At 32.6% G+C, this 17,287-nt stretch overlaps 1 protein-coding gene across 1 annotated transcript; it reads left to right on the top strand.

Annotated features, from left to right (window-relative positions):
* The first annotated feature begins 279 nt into the window (after window positions 1-279).
* LOC112697035 (uncharacterized) lies at window positions 280-4,941 on the top strand. Its single transcript, XM_025750016.3, has 4 exons — window positions 280-338; window positions 441-813; window positions 1,774-2,273; window positions 4,432-4,941. Exons 1-4 carry the CDS (start codon window positions 280-282, stop codon window positions 4,679-4,681), a joined length of 1,182 nt encoding a protein of 393 aa, XP_025605801.2. The 3' UTR covers window positions 4,682-4,941.
* Window positions 4,942-17,287: the final 12,346 nt, after the last annotated feature.

Here is a 17,287-nt window from a genome sequence, read left to right as displayed (position 1 = left end):
GATTCCTCAAGGTCTTTTCTACTCTTTATTGTTGTTTCAACATTCTTTTTAATGCTCCCAACTGGACAATTTGCTTGTCCAAGGTCATTCTGCATCACTAAGTCATCTACTTTGATTGTTTTTGTAATCTTTTCTGTCTTTTTTCTTGCTCCCAACCCTACATCTCTATTACCATATTCATCAGCATTGTTCAAACTTTTATACCACGTGAAATCAAATTAACATTCTAATCATAGTTGTTAAAATCAGACCGACTCGATTGACAAGACAAAAAAACTGATGAATCAGTCACGAGACCAATTTGGGCAAAGCAAGGCACTAGACAAGAAAAAAAACCGGTAAAAAACCGATTTGATCCGGTCGATTCTGGTAAAAATCGGCAAACCAAAAATCCGGACTGGTTCAAGATTTTTTTTAATAAATTAAAACCTTAATGCTAGCTCAGAGGAACTCCCAACCCCAACCCCAACCCCGCTCACTCCAGAGCTAGAGCCTCCCTCTCACTCTCTCACACTCACAAATCTGCCACTGCCCACCGCCACCGCACGGTTGCTTCCACATCGCCGACTCTTCTGCATCTCGTCCCGGCTCCTGCGCATCTCCGGCACTGCGTCGTTGCCTCCGTCCGTGGCTTGTCTTCATTGTGTCGTCGCATCTCCTTGCTCCTGTGCCGCTGTGCGTCTATCATCGTCGTCGTCGCCGTCGCGTCCTCATCTGGTGGGGCTCGCGTCGCTGCTGCCTCCCCCCGCTAGTCTTTGCATCGCCGTGCTTGGTCTCCCTCTTCTCCCCCGCATTCTGCCTTCACATCATCAGGTAAGTTTTTTAACTTTTCTTAATTATTCATTATTGGATTATAATCTGTTGATTTGTTGCTGTTTTTATATGATTATGGTGAATTGAGCTGCTGTTTTTATAGTGTTGATGTTGTTTTTATATTGTTCTGTGATTGTATATTGTTGGATAGTGGATAGGCTTTATGAATTGAGTTGTTTATATAGTGTTGGTGCTGTTCTATATTGTTACGGTGCTCTTCTCTGCCCACATTCTACCTTCTTGTCATCAAGTATTTTTTTTATTTTTCTTTAGTTATTTAGTGGTTGGATTATAATTTGATTAACTGATGTTGATTAACTGATTCAGTTTATTCTTGATTGTTGCTGATTATATTTTATTAATTATAATTTGTTAATTCTTGGTAGATTATTCAAATTTGTTAAATACTGTGCTATATTATTGCTGTGAATTTATATTGTTAGATACGGAATAGATTCTGTGAAAAAACTGTTGTTTTGATATGGTTATTGTGAATTTATATTTTTTTTTATATTATTGCTGTTTTATATTGAAATTTAAATGTTGTTAAAAGACTAGTGAAGATATATGTATTTTAAATTTTTAACTATTTTATTTTTTTCTAATTTATGTAGAAGCGAATCAATCGATTCAATTAGTGATTCACCCGATTAAACTAGTAATCTAATGATCCAAAAACATGACCGATTCAATCGCCATTCAGTTTTAAAGCCTAAACCCTCCCACTCTCGGTCGGTTAGTCTCCCATAAGGCCGTAAGAGTGATAACTGATAAGACAGTTGGCCAAGCTTTTAACGATAAAATAGATTTTCCGCTTACAAAGCTGAACTTTCATACCACACAGGCACACACAACCAAATTAACATACCAATAATTAAAAGCCAAATCAAATTAAATCAAATCCCTGCTCAGTCTCTTCTGTTATCCTACTTTCCGTCCATCACACACCAAACTTTTCAGGCAGCCCCACCGCCACCACCACCAATGGACGAGTCTCCACCGCCACCGCCACCTCCACCTCCTCCTATGACCCTGGACGGAGTTGAAAACGACGCCGTTTTTGCCAAGACACTTGTGCTGAGTAAACGCGAGGTAACCGCTCGTCGGCTCCGCCGAACGAGGCAACTCAGACGGTGCTACAGAGGGCACTATTGGGCTCTAATGGAAGAGATCAAGTCCAAGTATAAGGAGTATTATTGGACCTACGGTAAGAGCCCCTTCAAGGAAACTAGCGGCGTAAACGACGCTGTCGTTTTGGGCGACGAGAGCAATAACAACGCAATCGGCGGCAATGAGAGGAACAATAATGCCGTTTTGGGAGTTGGAGGAGACGACATTGTTCGGTGCGCTTTTGGTGGATGTAAGATTAAGGCTATGGCGCTTACTCGGTACTGTCACGCTCACATACTTTCAGATCCGAAACAGAAGCTCTATCGGGGATGCAGAACCGTCGCTAAAAAGTGAGTTCTTTTTTACCCCAAGTTTTTTTTTCTTGCAATTTTTTCTTTGGTTGATAGGCTTTCTTGCAATTTGAAATTTGTTAAAGAGTTGTATTTTAATTTTTTGTTTTTTGTGTTCGTTTTCATGTTGCGCTTTTTTCTTTTAGCGAACAATGAATGGAATTCTTTTATCATAATGCGTGTGTGGTTTGGAAAAGATGGGTTAAAGTCTCGGAGGAAGTAACCTGCTTTGTTTGTGGTTCAGTGTGGCTTGATAATTTTGCACTTGCTGATGATGGATTTGGCTCCTCTAATACTTAGGGTAAATAGAATCCAAAGTTTTAATCGTTGAGAATTAGGAGACTAATCCCCATGGTATTCTATCGGGAAAGGAAACTAATTTGAGTATGTCACGCCTAGTTTCCAAGGTTTCCTCACCTTGAGTCGTCACTGGTCCGAGTGTCTCTATTGCAAATGTAAAACCATTGATGATAGATACTTAGAAGTATCTGGTAATATGTATATTTAATTTCCTTGTGTTGAAAATGTGCACTTTACCCCTCTATTGCACCTCAACGTTACAGCATAGTTTTTGAATGTGAATGGCGGCTCATGGTGGAGGGCGAAAATTCCGCCATAGGATTATGGCGAATGGCGTTGTGAGAAATGGTGGAAATCTTAGATAGGACTGAAAATACATGTATATCCACAAAACGTAGAAAAGCTGCACATGTAATAGATTATAAAATCTAAGCAATATAAGCAACTTTTTACTCATGCAGTGTGCAATTAATTCAGCTAATCAACAGATAAAGAGTACATTAAGCCATAAAGCACAAAAATACAAAGACATAGAGCTTAAGTGCAAACTATGGCATAGTCAAATACTAAAAACTCAAAAGAAACACCAAAGACGTTGTCTCATCTTGTTTTTAAACTAACAAATGAAGTATCTAGATTGACTAGAGATGAAGTGGAAGAAGAACGAATGCCAAGAAAAAGACTAAAAATAGAACTGAAACAGAGTATTGAACAATTGGAACAGAAACAGTCTTGAAAAGAGAGCAGAGGGAAGAGTTGGAAAAAGGAAAACCACCTAGAGTGGAGGAGGAGGGCCAAGTGGCGGCAGCAGTGATGCCGTGATGGCTTCTTTCTCAACCAGCAGTAGTATCAACTTTCTTCCCAAAGGCCTGGATGGTTGCATAGTTTGATTTAATTAATAATCAGTATCTACTTAATTTGTTTGTTTTGGTAAAAGTCGAGCATTTTTTATTTGGAAAATTTTGTTTAGCGCAAAGACAACCCATACAAAGTAATACAGATGATGTAAGATGCTTTTATATATATAATGCTGTCCTGATTTCTGTCATTCATTGGCTGAATGCAACTGCTTTTCATAATTATCCCATTATACCAAAGTTTTATTATAAATGGTAATCCTATTGGTCAGTTCGTTTTATGCCCACCTCAATCTTACTTAAGTTCTTGGAGAAAACTATGTTATGGCTGCTTTGCTTACTAAAAGAGTATCTTATTTTGTATTCAGTAGTGTCATATGACTCTCGCTTACCAGCTATTCATACTAGTTTATGGATTCAAGCCAACCAAAGAATCCAAGCATTGCACTTTATTGGTCAACAATGTCTTGCAAATAGTTTATTCTTTGGTTGCATTCAGAAATATCACTATCACCTGAAAAACTCACAACACATCTGTTGACTTCTGTTCCTGATCTAATTGTGCATCATTGAAGCATAAATGCATAGAGTTTCACTTCACCTTCTACCACAGTTTCTAGATTCCATAGAGACAACTTCCTTAACACAAGGTGTGTTTGTGAATTGAGGATTTGGAAGGGAAGGGAGCTCCTGGAAAGGCTTGATGATTAATTATAAGTCTGATTTCTAATTCAATCATTCCTTCCCTCTCTTTCCCGTCAAAGCCTTAACTTACAAACATACCCTTTGAGTTTTTTATCCCTACTTGCTGTTCAAGGTATGAGAAGCTTTGTTTGTAATTTGTACTATGTTCTTAATTTAAAGTCTGTAATTTTAAAATTGATGCTTTGTCCTTTTCTATTTTGATGTATTACAATATTGCTGTCCTAATTCCTATTCATAATAATTACCATTTTCTCAGACAGACAAATTTACTGATAAAGGTTTATGGCTCTATGCAGTTTGCCAACAGGGCCTTCATATTGTAATAAACCAGTGTTGAGGTCTGTGGTTCCTGCTGCTTGCACAACTCATTACCAATTAGGTGAAAAGTGTCTTCTTCGTGCTGTAAAAAGGGCAGGCTATAATGTTCCAATTAATCGTAAGCCTAATGTGAGGTTACATGTAGTAATTAATGAATTTGTTCGCCAAATCCAAAATAAACGAGAAGTTGCACTGAAAGCAGGTGTATCTAAAGTTGAGACTCAATAAGAAACAAGGTTAAGTTTCTTATTGTTTAGAAGATGATTGTTGTCTAAAGACATTGCATGGTGTTGGGCATATTCCAGTATCTAGGAGAAATTGGTTAATGATTTGGTGTTGAATGACGATCAATAAGAAATGTACTTAGATGTCTGTACATCATAAGTATTCCAGGTATGTCATTAGTTGTTTTTCTTTTCTTGTTTAGTCACATACTTTGACCCTATGAGCAGCATTGCAATATTTCAATTGTTGATTGTTACTAATAACCAGAATTTCTTGACTTGGATTAAGAATCCTTTTGTGAATCTATGAGAATAGTAATAAGCCATAATTAGTTAATTTGATATGTTGAAAGTTTTGGGGTTCATTTAATGACTTATTGATCATTTGACAATACCGCACTAGAGACTTTCTACTGTTGCAAGAATGTCAAAATGATAACTTGAAACTGAAAGGTTCAACTGTTCAATTCAATTTCAAAGTTCTCTTGACTAGCTACATGTTTATAAGGATTAGTGGATATGCTTGACAGTTTTGTTATTTCGGTTCTTGCACTGCAACTAAGCACTTTAAAAAATATAAAGAAATATAAGTGTCTGCTAATTCCTTGGATCCTGTTCGGTTTCTAAATGTTGAATTGTTGACTTTAACATAAGTGATCAGTTGTATATTCAGAATTTCAGATGCTACTGATATCAAGTACATATGATTGAAAGAAAATACACATACCCCATTATTTTGGTGATAGTCACATTCTAGCAATAATGTTTGTGAGTGCTATTGGGTGATCACATTTTCTACAATAATTTTAGAAAATACCTCATGTTTCTTTCAATTAAAGGGAAAAGTATTATTGTTATCGAAAAGGGATTTAGCTCCTCTAAAGCAAAAAAAAAAAAATATTTTAGAGAGAAAAATGGAAACACGTGAAATCTCAGTTTTTAGTGATAAAATCGATGATTGATGTTATGATAAATTGAAATCACATGCATAACTAAGCCCGGGTTTGTCAGAATCCACTCCCTTAATTTTGTCATCAAGATATTCCTCAATTTATAGTTCAAGTGAGCTCCTTACTTTAGAGGAGCTAAAATCCATTCAGTAGTATATAAAAGCTGGTTTTTAGAAGTAGGTGAACATGGATGGATACTTTTAATGTTCTTTTTGAGCATATTGCATAAACTGCTCCCTTTTCTATGTACAGCAAAAGTGTTAGAAATAGAATATATAGTTATATACTTGAATCCTGATGCATAACATGAATTGAAAGGACCAAATAGTCCATACATTGACATTTAAGGCTTTTTATGTTTTATTCTTCAACTCAACAACATAAGAATATAAGTTAGTAGTACTGTCACTACTGTTATAAACAGAATCTAGAAATATATGTTCTGGTTCTGACACTGTACCAGAGTGCTACAGCCCTCCAGTGTTCTCTGATTTCTTTATTTATAAGCACCAAGTGGGAAAGGACTTCTGCTATTATTTTTTATTGTTGCCATTGTAATAGTTGTGTTGTTCAAGTAAAGTGGATTAAGCCAATTCACCTTTGTATTAGTTGAAAATTTAGTTTAGGTATGTTCATGATATTATTGATGTGGATTTGACTGATGAAATTTTGGTTTCATTGACGTGAGCCTCATTTATGTGTTAACTTGGTACACTAATGAGCTGTGTTTGGCATTCATCATGGGATTATAGGTTTCCAAAATAGGGTGTTAGGTATTGGCAGCAGAAATTGATTATGTCCAGTACCTTCAGGGGGAATTGAGTGGATTAGTCTTTGCCTCTAGCGGTATAATGAATCCTTAAGGTAGAAAGTAGCTAAATTCCTTTTCTTAGTTTGATGTTTTCTATGAAATATGGCTTAATATTTTCCTAAGTAATAAAATCCATCATCATACCGCATGACCCAACTATCTCAATCAACCTATGTGCATCTGTTATAGCATTGCTCTATGCCTGCCCTTGTTGGTGACTATGTCATCCCTCATCTGTTGTTCAATTTCAACGGCATGATATCTATTATGAATTGCCGCCATACGGACGATGATTATCGTTGTTTAGAATTAATCATTTTGCTGCATTTGGATTCAGTAGAACATGGCAGTATAGTGCAAAAAGTTTCTTATACTCATGCATTATATGAATTTCAAGTTCTGAACATATTGACTGCATGTGAAGAAGTAATAGATTGGTTCTTTCCAAATTTTATGATTCCATTATATTTGGGATTTGGTTGATGTGGAACCATTTAACATTGTAAGGTAGCATTTCGAAACTGTCTCTTGTACACAAACACAGAGACAATGAGTACATAAACCTATTTGGTAGCTTAGACAGGTATAAAGGCAACGAAGTTTTTCTATCCTCCCAAAAAGTAGGGGCAGCAATGGAGACAGGACACTGACAAAATTTCACACTCTTCTTGGTATTGATCTTCTTCTTTGTTTGTCTCTATCTTTGCCTCTATTGTTTCACTGTTCTTATATTTGTATCCCAGGAGAGTTTCTAAACACTACTTAGTGAAGTGAAGATGCTCCCTTCTCTTAATAATTTATGCCTGGTATTCACTTGTTAGTTCTAGTAATAATTGACTTTTGCGAGCCATTCCATCTCATAACCACTTTGCTTGTTACGAGTGCCATTGACTCTTATTTGCTTGACTAGTAGATCATGACTTTTTATACATAGATTTTGGTAGAAAACTAGAGTATTGAAAAATGTTGCCTTATGATGATGGGCTTGAACCGCAAGATGTAATAAGATAATCTTAATGAGATTTATATATCATCTTGATTCTTGTTTTTAGGGTCTAAATAGGTCAATGTATGATTTTGAATTGATCAAGTTTGGTTTCACTTCTTGAAAAAATAAATAAACAGATTCTGTCTTTGTTAACCAAACCTAGTTGTCACAGATTATACTAGTTTTATTATCGAGTTATCGAGCTGGAGTAGAATACGAAAAAAAAAAAAAGTACTTATATTGCATTTTGTTTTATAATAGCTACTAATAGTGTAACACTTGAATACCGTTTCTGTTCCACGTTGGTATAATCTTTCCTTATTTGTAGCTATCTCAATTAGTGAAAAGGTATTTTATAGTTTTAAAGTTTTTCACTTTTTCACGCTGAAAGTACCTCATGCTCAACTATATTTTCTGAGTTTATACATTTGATTATGATACCCGTTATATTGGTATGAATTATGATCAATAAATGCAACAAAAGAAGAAAAAGAAGTGGGCCATCGTAAGGGTTCTGTACTAAAGTGCGATTCGAGATATAGAAAACCAACTTCCTATAATAAAATAATAAAAACTAGAAGTGCCAAGAAGAAGAAAAAGCTTCTTGTCACGTTAACGGTATGTGCCAAGTGCCATGACAATTAGGGCAACAAATAACAACATTACTAAAACTTTGATAAAAAATAATAAAAACTAGAAGTGCTTCATAAGCATCTCTTTGCATTAGCTACTCTAACAACTACTCAAGAAAGAAGAGAGATGTATTTTCACTATTTTGTTGCATATTCACTACTTTAAAAGTTCCAGTCTGAATGTATATATAATCACTCTTTTATTTCTGGTTTAAATATGATTTTCCTCCTTAAAGATATTGTAGATTTTGATTTGCTCCTTACATATTTTTTTCTTTATTTAGGTCTAATTTTTTCCCTAAAAAGTTGGGTTGACTCTATTATTTTGTTTGGTTTTCATTCTATATAATTCGTTTTAAGTCCTTAAAAATGATAATGATTTGTCTAAATCATTTTGGTTAAACTTTACATTTTCTACAAATAATTTATCCAGTCTTCTAATTTTAAGGTAGTAAAATCAATTGTTAATTCTTTTTTGAGATATTTGGACTAACGTGAATATGAAAATTTCTAAGAGTCAAAACCAAATGTTCTTAAATTTTTGACTAAGGACCTGTTTGAAAATTTTAAAAGTAAATTTTTTAAGCTTTTGATTTATAAAAAGTAGTAGTATTAATGTTTAGTATAGTTTTCAAAATCAAATTGCAACTTTTTAAGAAACTATTTAGGAGTTTATAGAGAAGTTAAAAAAATTACTTCTCTCATAATACTATTATTTTTTATCACATTTCTATAAAACAAGCACTTTTAGAACTAAAAAACCAAACATAAAATAACTTATTTATAAGCTATTTTTAATATAGTCATTTATTGTTTAAACTATTTTTTCAAAAGTAGTTTAATTAAGCTATTTATCCAAATTGAGTTTAAAAAGACCAATCCTTTCTCCCCGTTTATATAAAGATGAAAACCAAATTCACGATATTTTTAAGGATATATATAAATATAGTTATGCTTTGATCTGTAGATAAATGCATAAAGCTTTTACTTTTTATATTTATAAAAAAAAAATAAAAAATTATAATATAGACATTGCAATTCATATATAAGGATATTCTTCTTCATGTAAATTAGATTGCAATAATGTCATTAATGTGAGTGCGAAATGCAGTGACTTGATATTGTCTTCTCGGCTTATAAATTTGCGATTTTGATCGCCAAACTGTACAAATTAAAGCCGGAAAATCTAGTTAGCTTATTAGAAAATTTGGTGAGAATTATGTATCAATTCAAAGAGAAAGAGAAGGATCATGCGAATGTGTATGACCTACTTGCGAAGGTTCAATGAGATGAAAGTAGGCGTCAACATCAATTTTACCTCCATGTTTGTTTCATGTTGGTCCAAATTAAATAAATAAGGGGTGGACCGTGGAAGTAACTCAGCCAAGAAGAAACTAGATTTTGCCCTTGATCCATTTCTTATATATATATATATATATATATTGTTAATCATGCAGTTTAATCAATTTGAATTAGTGGAGTGATTATATCTTGTATTCGAATTTTGTTTTGTAAATTTGTATATAGTACAACAACTCATTAGTCAATAACAAACCATTAAATAAAGTTAGTCACCAAAAAAAAAAATTATTAAATAAAGTTCAGATTAGTTTTTAACTTATCAAATTAAAAAATATTATAAAAAAGAGAGTCATACACTTTTTTTTAATTATTTAGGCTCATTTAATTATAATTTTATATAAGTAAATTTATCTTTTATAAATTATTGATAAATCATTTATAAATTAATATTTATTCTTCTAAAATATCAATTCTATTTAAAATAGTTATAATTTGTAATTGACCAATAAATTATTATACATATAAAACAAAATTTAAATATTATAATACATTTTTAAAATAGACGAATGAGCTAATTAAAGGTGTTTGTTCACCTGACCACAGCTACTTCCCTGCAAATTTGTGCCTAGAATTTAGGAAATCAAAGAATATACTCTCTTCTCATCAAAGGAACCCATTCCCATGCAATCACGAAGCAGCAACTCCAAAGATCCATACAGCTATCGTGGCCTTGCTGGTATGAAACATGTCAACTTGGAAAAATTGTTACTCATTTCACAGTATAAATCAATTTATCTTTTTTACTATATATATAATTTAGGTGAACTCTATCATACTTTTTCTAAAATAAAGAATAAATTATCTCTTGTAACATATAAAGTAATTATTGATAAATTATTTTTTTATCAGAACTCTAAAATTTACTTATCTTTCCTTTTTTTTATGTTTCTCTTAAAATTTAATAACATTGTCATTTTCATCATCTCCATCAAATACACCTCTTTTCGAATTAAAAAAAAAAACTAATGCATTGGTGGAGCATATTAAACTATTATATTGTCACCAAAAATATTAAATTATTATTCAGATAACAATAAAAAAAATGAAATATGTATTTTAATATTCACATTCGCCTCAAATATTAATTAATTATTTTATTATTCATGCCATTAATTATCTATAAGAATTTTATTTATGGTGCAAATTCATATCTGCCATACAAACCCATACCTTTTTGCTTTTCTCTGAACCGTAATATCTTCTAATATGAAAAAAAAATTTTAAAAAGAAGAAAGCTGAAAAATTAATAATTGTGCTCATTGAAATTGGAGATTGAAATTATAAGAATTAGTTTAAAATCCTAATTTAATTGATTGGAAATGGTGATTCGATTTGAAAGGAATTAGAATTTTAAAATTGAAGAAGAAGTGTATTTAAAGAAGATGATAAAAATGACACTGTTATCAAGTATCAAGAGAAACATAGCGTCAATTGAAAAAAAAAGAAAAGATAACGTGAATCTTAAAATTCTGATAGAAAGATAATTATCAATAATCACTATATATATCACAAGGGGTAATTTACCTTTTATTTTAGAAAGGATATAGTAGAATTCACCTATAATTTATTATTTTTTCCTTTTTTATTAGAAAATAAAAATTGTCTTGCTCAACTTTTACAACAGTTATATCTAAGCGTAGGTGTTTATTTTTTATTTTTTCAATGAGAAAAGTTTGGTAACCAAACTTAGGGAACCAAAATCAACCAAAATTTTTTTATTTTTAACTTTATTTAATTAGATGAACTAAATTTAATTAGTATTCTTTCACGCGCCTAGCAATATTTATTGTAAACATTAATTATATATATTAAATAGCATATTATAAATACATACATTATCAATTTATATTCTTATTAAATAAATATATATAATTTATATTTATGATTTTTAATTTATATTATAATAACAAAAGTATATTTTTTATTTATTATGTAACATCTATATATTTATACACTTAATTTTTATAATTAATATATTTTTACAATTAATATTATACAATTTTAAATTATATTATATTATATATTTTAAATTATTTTATATATGCATTAATAAATTATGATTCATGTTTTAATTTTTTTTTGAAGATATTATACATTTAAATTAACGTATAATTTTTTAAATCATTGATAATTTAAAAATTTGTTTCATATTTTTCAAAGTGAAATTATTTATTTTGATTTACATATATTTTCAAATTTTATTATAATTAAATTTAAAAAAAGAATATTAAATACTTAAATTAATTTATGCAATTAGCAAATTTATTCATAACATCCATAAGTTCATACACATAACATTCATAGTTAGATAAGGTACACATAACATCTAAAATTTCATATTAATAACATCCATAATTTCATACTAATAACATCCATAATTTCATACATATAATATTCATAATTAATAAATTTTTATAATTAATATTACTAAATTTTAAATTGTGTCTTGTTATATATTTCAAATTATCTTATATATACACCAAAGAGTCATAATTTTAATATTTTTTATTTACTATTTATACGTATTATTATTTATTGATTTTAATATGATGAGTTAATAATTATTTTTAAAATTTTATTTCTTAATTTTTGTTTATATTTTATTTTCTATTTTTTATTTTATAATAATCTATATGTAAAATATGAGTTATATAACAGAAGTTCTTAAATTCTCTAATTTAATATCCATATTTTTATACGTATAATATTTATATTTTATATACATGATATCTATAATCAATAAATTGGTGCTAATTTATTATTATTTATTATTTCATTTTGCAGGTCATAAACCAACAATTTTAGATATTTATAATTTTCAATAAATAGAAACCGATCAAATTTAAGATATTTTTATTTTTTTTTAAAATGTGTTGAGGTGATTTGAGATTTTTTAAAAATTAAAAATATAAGAATTTGAGATTTTTATTTGGGAGAAAAAAATTATAAAATTATAAATGCATATAATAATAATGAGAGAGAAATTTTTGAAATTTGATTCACATTAAATTTAGAATTAACTTTTAGTATAATTAAATAAAAAAAATAATTAATTATAAAAAATTAATTATGTCAATTAAATTAAAAAAATGATTTATATTCTCTTATAAATACAAATATTATTAATCATATATCTTTATTTATTTTCTATAATATTTTGGCTAGTAACATTACTCTTTTTTAATTGTGTCTTTTAGGATATCCAGAAATAAGAATATTCAAATGCCGCCTAAATTAGTTCATTAATTTGGACGTGCCCTAACTAGAACCCTTCATTTAAATTCTTTTTTCTCATTAAATTTCTCCTAGCATCGAAGGAAACAAAACATAAACCTTAAGTTCATTAATACACTTGCTTTATCCTTTGAAAAGAGACACATGTAAAGACACATTAAATTCTTTAATTTTCTAGAGACTAGAATAACGATTGGGAGGAAGGTCTTGGTTGCAAATTAAAGTGGATATGGAAAGATAATAGAGTGAAAATTAAAGTTAAATTTTAATTTGGTCTTTAAAATTTGATTCGATGTTTAAAATGATTTTTACAATTTTTTTGGTCTCAATTGAAACTTTTAAATTTATAATCGTGACTCTGGAATGTCTTTACGATCATTTTCGTCGCCAAAATATTGATCTAGCGTAATTGTATGATACGGTAGACTACACGTGACCTGTAAAGTACTGAGTGGGATTGGTAACGGTTATATGACGTGGAGAAGGTATTCTATGTCTCAATAATCTAGCCCATGCAATTGAAATAAATCCCTAGATAAAGTCCCAAAATCTCACAGACTGATAACCCATCATCGTCTTCATAGGGATGATTGGGAGTATCAGTCAAAGTTTGGAGAGTTCAAATAGGTCACGTTCACATAGAACTTGTGCGAGAACCACCAATCGTAGCAGATAGGGAAACTTCTTCAATGGTGTGGATGCGGGATGCGCCCTGTTTTTTGCTCGTCTGGTACAGAGGCCAATTCCGAGCGTTCTTTTTTTGGGTGTCTAAACTATAATATGAGTTGTTGAATTTTCAGAGCTAATTGTTTCCTATTATGAGTTGTATTTTATATTATTTTTTCTTGTGTAATCATCAGATTACAGAAAGAGATAGTGCAGTCTTTTTGTTTGGACAGACAAGGAGAATGACGCCATTGTTAGAAGAACTGAACCTAAAAGAAATGCTGACCATTGGATGATGAGCTTAAGTTGGACAATTAAAAATTTGGAAACTGATGTTAGGTTTTAAAAATATGCAGTTGTATTTTAAGCTTGTTTTTTATTATAGTTGTGTGAATTAGTTATGACTTAGTTGTAAGAAAATAATATGTTATATTATTGCTGATTGTAAAAATGAAATTAACATGAATGCAATTGATTATTGAGTGTGAAAATTTGTTCAATTCTAGCATGGTGTACAATTTTAAAACTGCAAATTTAATTGGAAATCAAAATGACTGGAAATTAAAATAATAGCACTAGATTGATTGATAATAGCTAATATGCAAGTATTATTTCCAAGATAATAACAATGTTTATGACGGCACTAGCTGTTCTAACATTTAAAATAATAAGGACTCCTAACATTGATGTTTATACAATATCATCATTACATAAATTTCTTAAACCCTTCAAGATAAAACCATGCAAATGTATCCAAACATAAACTCATGAAACACAGTTTTACCAAAATACAATTTCATCAAAATACAATTGCATCATTACATAAATTCGTTCCTAAAAATAATCATCAAATTGAATCCAACTTCAAGCCAAGTAAAAGTTACAAAACATAATGCATCACTTCTTTCTTGGAGGTATAAAGTCGGGGATGGGGACAAACTTCATAATCCCTACCAATCTTGCTGCTATCCTGGAACTTGTTCTCTACATTGGGTCAAAATTTGCAGAACTTGAGGGTTGAGTTGCTCTTATCTTGGGAGACAATTTCTTTGGCCTTGTAGGTTGAATTGGGTTATGTGATTGTCTTAAAACTACTTATGTTTGAGTTTATAACATTTTTCTTAGATGAGGCTTTCTTGTCATTCTTACTTGGGTTTGGTGTGGGAATGGGATTAGAAAAAATATCACACAACTCTGGACAGTCATCATTAAATTCTAGTTGGGACACTCCGTATTCAAAATAAATATGTACAATCCCTTGGTTACACTTTGCATGATAACACAACCCCAACAACTCAACATCATGCGACAGAGCTCTCAACCCAGTCTTTAGAGCCTTTCTAGGAGCCAACCACTAACACTCCACTATGTTATCATATCCTAAAACTTTGTAGTAGTTTTTAATTGAAACACTACAAGAAAAACACCCATTCAGCCACACTATTTTTAAGCTACATTTGAAAAGCGTAGTCTATTCATAGAATAGGCTACGCTTTTCTGCGTGTTCCCTTTTTATAAGGGAATAGGAAACACAATTGTGGCATCATTTAAAAAAGTGTAGCCTTAGATACAATAAAGATCACTTATAAAGCGTAGCCTTATATTGATATCTATGGGTACACTTTTCATACCAAAGGAAGCGCTTTTAAAAACTAACCTATTTGTTATATTTTGGGTGCGTTTTAAAAGTGATGCCTAATGTATCTATAGCCAAATACACAAACGCTTAGTAATTTTTTGTTCCCTTTTCATCAAATCACATACTACCATACACTACTCTAGGGTCTGCACTCTGCACACAGCCCTCTTCTCTCAGCACCACAAGACGCAGCCATGCACCCTCGGTCTCCCTCACGGCTCACGAATGGTGTCGCCACCTTTCCTCTCTTAGCCCTCTCTCTGCCTCTCACCATCTGCCATCACCATTTCCCTCTCTACCCTCTCTTTGTCTCTCACCAGCCACCGTCACGGCTTCCGTCACCACTCACCAGCCTGAGAGTCACGACGGTGCTGCACTGCTTCTCGCCTCTCAGTGATGACGAGTTGACGACCCTCAGCGACAACGAACGCGAAGTGCGACGGCGCTTCTCTGACCCTCAACGACGACGACTGGTTTTCCTGTCTCGGTCACGACGGTGTTGTCCCCAGTCGTCCTCTTCTTCTCTGTCGCTAGTCTTCTTCTTCTTCTTCTCTTCTTTGACCTCTGCTCAAGCTCAGGTAAATAATTATTGTTCTGATTAGGGATTTTGATGATTGAAACTTCTGAGTAGGGGTTTTGATAATTGTTCTGATTAGGGGACGTTCTGCGATTATTTGTTTTTTAATTAAGAAGCATCGTGTTTTATTTTTACTTTGTTTTTGGTTTTGATGTTTCCCAATTATTTTCAGGTTTTCAGGTACTGTGGCTACTGTGTTAAGGGGTTGTTGGTTTATGGACTACTCTGATTTTTTGAAATTGTTGATTTCTATTGATGTTTGGTGCACTACTTACATTGCTATTGCATTTTTTTATTCCTCTCCGTCCGTTAATTGTCTTACAAATTCCTGAGCTTCGGAGAGGTTAGGGGAGATTGCTTAAGTTAGTTACAAATGGTGTATTTTAGAGGAGAGGAAGAACAAAGAAAACTTTAGCAGAAATTATTAGAAGAGATTTAACAATGAATGGGATAAATGGTGCACGAAATTGTGATCATCAATGGTGCCATCAACATGGTACGCTCAATTGCAATCTCAACTCTTTATTACAACTTCGCACAACTAACCAGCAAGTGCACTGGGTTGTCCAAGTAATAAACCTTACGCGAGTAAGGGTCGATCCCACGGAGATTGTTGGTATGAAGCAAGCTATGGTCATCTTATAAATCTCAGTCAGGCGGATTCAAATGGTTATGGAGTTAACCATTTATATGTCAACTTTGTGAAGGCGTTGGCCCCCGCCCAAAAGCTCCAATAAGTCAGGATGTGGCGTTCCCCCTCCAAGGTCAACCAAAAAGGATGCTGACCATTGGTAGGCCGCACCTTGAAATACTTTCCTTTGAAGCCGTGAAAGGAGTCTTCGAACAACCCAAAGATCCGTCTACTTTGGGCTGCCCAGAAAGACATGTACCCTTTCTTGGCTTTCCCTTCCTTAGAGGGGTTCGTTAAGATAAATAACCACAAGAAGACCTCCACTGAGGCTGGCAACTCCAAGTATTCACAAACCATTTCAAAGCATCAGACCGAAGCCCAGCTGTTTGGATGTAATTGCAACGGGGCCACGTCGCATTGGTTAAAAAGTGCTATTTTGAAGGGGGAGAAGGGGATATGAACCCCCAGGCTAGTGAACATGGACTTGTATAGCCATATCCAATTGGTAACCCGGGGGGTGTTCAAATTCAGATGACATATCCGCTCTTCTTCCCTGGGAACGAACGTGTGGTAGCGTTCCTCCTCAGGACCACCCCCGTAGAGCAAGTCGGAACTCTTGGACCTCCTCCAAAGTCATTTGGGAGGGGGTATCCTTCACATACGAAGTAACCCAAGCATAATGGTCCACGGGAACTCTTGCTGCAGGACGCTAAGCCATACCTACAGTGGGGGTACCACTTAGTCAATAAGCTCGGGAAACCAGAAAAGCCGGAAGTAACTCTACAAGTTATAGTAAGCCTATTTACAATCACACAAAGGTTAAAAACTAAAAATCTAATGGCAATCCCCCTATAGCCTAACTAATGGCGACACAATTCAAGCAAGGAAACATGCACAACTCGAAAATTGCAAAAGCAAAGCAAAATGACAGTAAAGAAGTAATAGTAACAATAACAACAACAACACTCAAACATTTGCAATAATTTACAATAAAAGGAGAGGATGCCTACCAGAAAGACGGTCGTCAAAGAAAGTTGAAGAATTCTGAAGTAATGCAATTGAACCAGAAGCAAACCCCAGCGGAACCTAGAAGATCTGAAGGGAAAAGTGAGAAAGAGTA

The sequence above is a fragment of the Arachis hypogaea genome, chromosome 6, assembly GCF_003086295.3.
Source record: "Arachis hypogaea cultivar Tifrunner chromosome 6, arahy.Tifrunner.gnm2.J5K5, whole genome shotgun sequence".
NCBI lineage: Eukaryota > Viridiplantae > Streptophyta > Magnoliopsida > Fabales > Fabaceae > Arachis > Arachis hypogaea.
The sequence above is the reverse complement of the archived record's forward strand: the minus strand, read 5'-3'. Positions and strand labels throughout refer to the sequence as shown.

Excerpts from the sequence above, each read along its gene's own strand:
- LOC112697035 (XM_025750016.3), top strand. The coding sequence starts at position 280 with ATGAATCAGTCACGAGACCAATTTGGGCAAAGCAAGGCACTAGACAAG. Across the intron at positions 814-1,773 it reads TTCTGCCTTCACATCATCAG|GCAGCCCCACCGCCACCACC; the intron begins GTAAGTTTTTTA and ends CAAACTTTTCAG. Across the intron at positions 2,274-4,431 it reads TGCAGAACCGTCGCTAAAAA|TTTGCCAACAGGGCCTTCAT; the intron begins GTGAGTTCTTTT and ends GGCTCTATGCAG.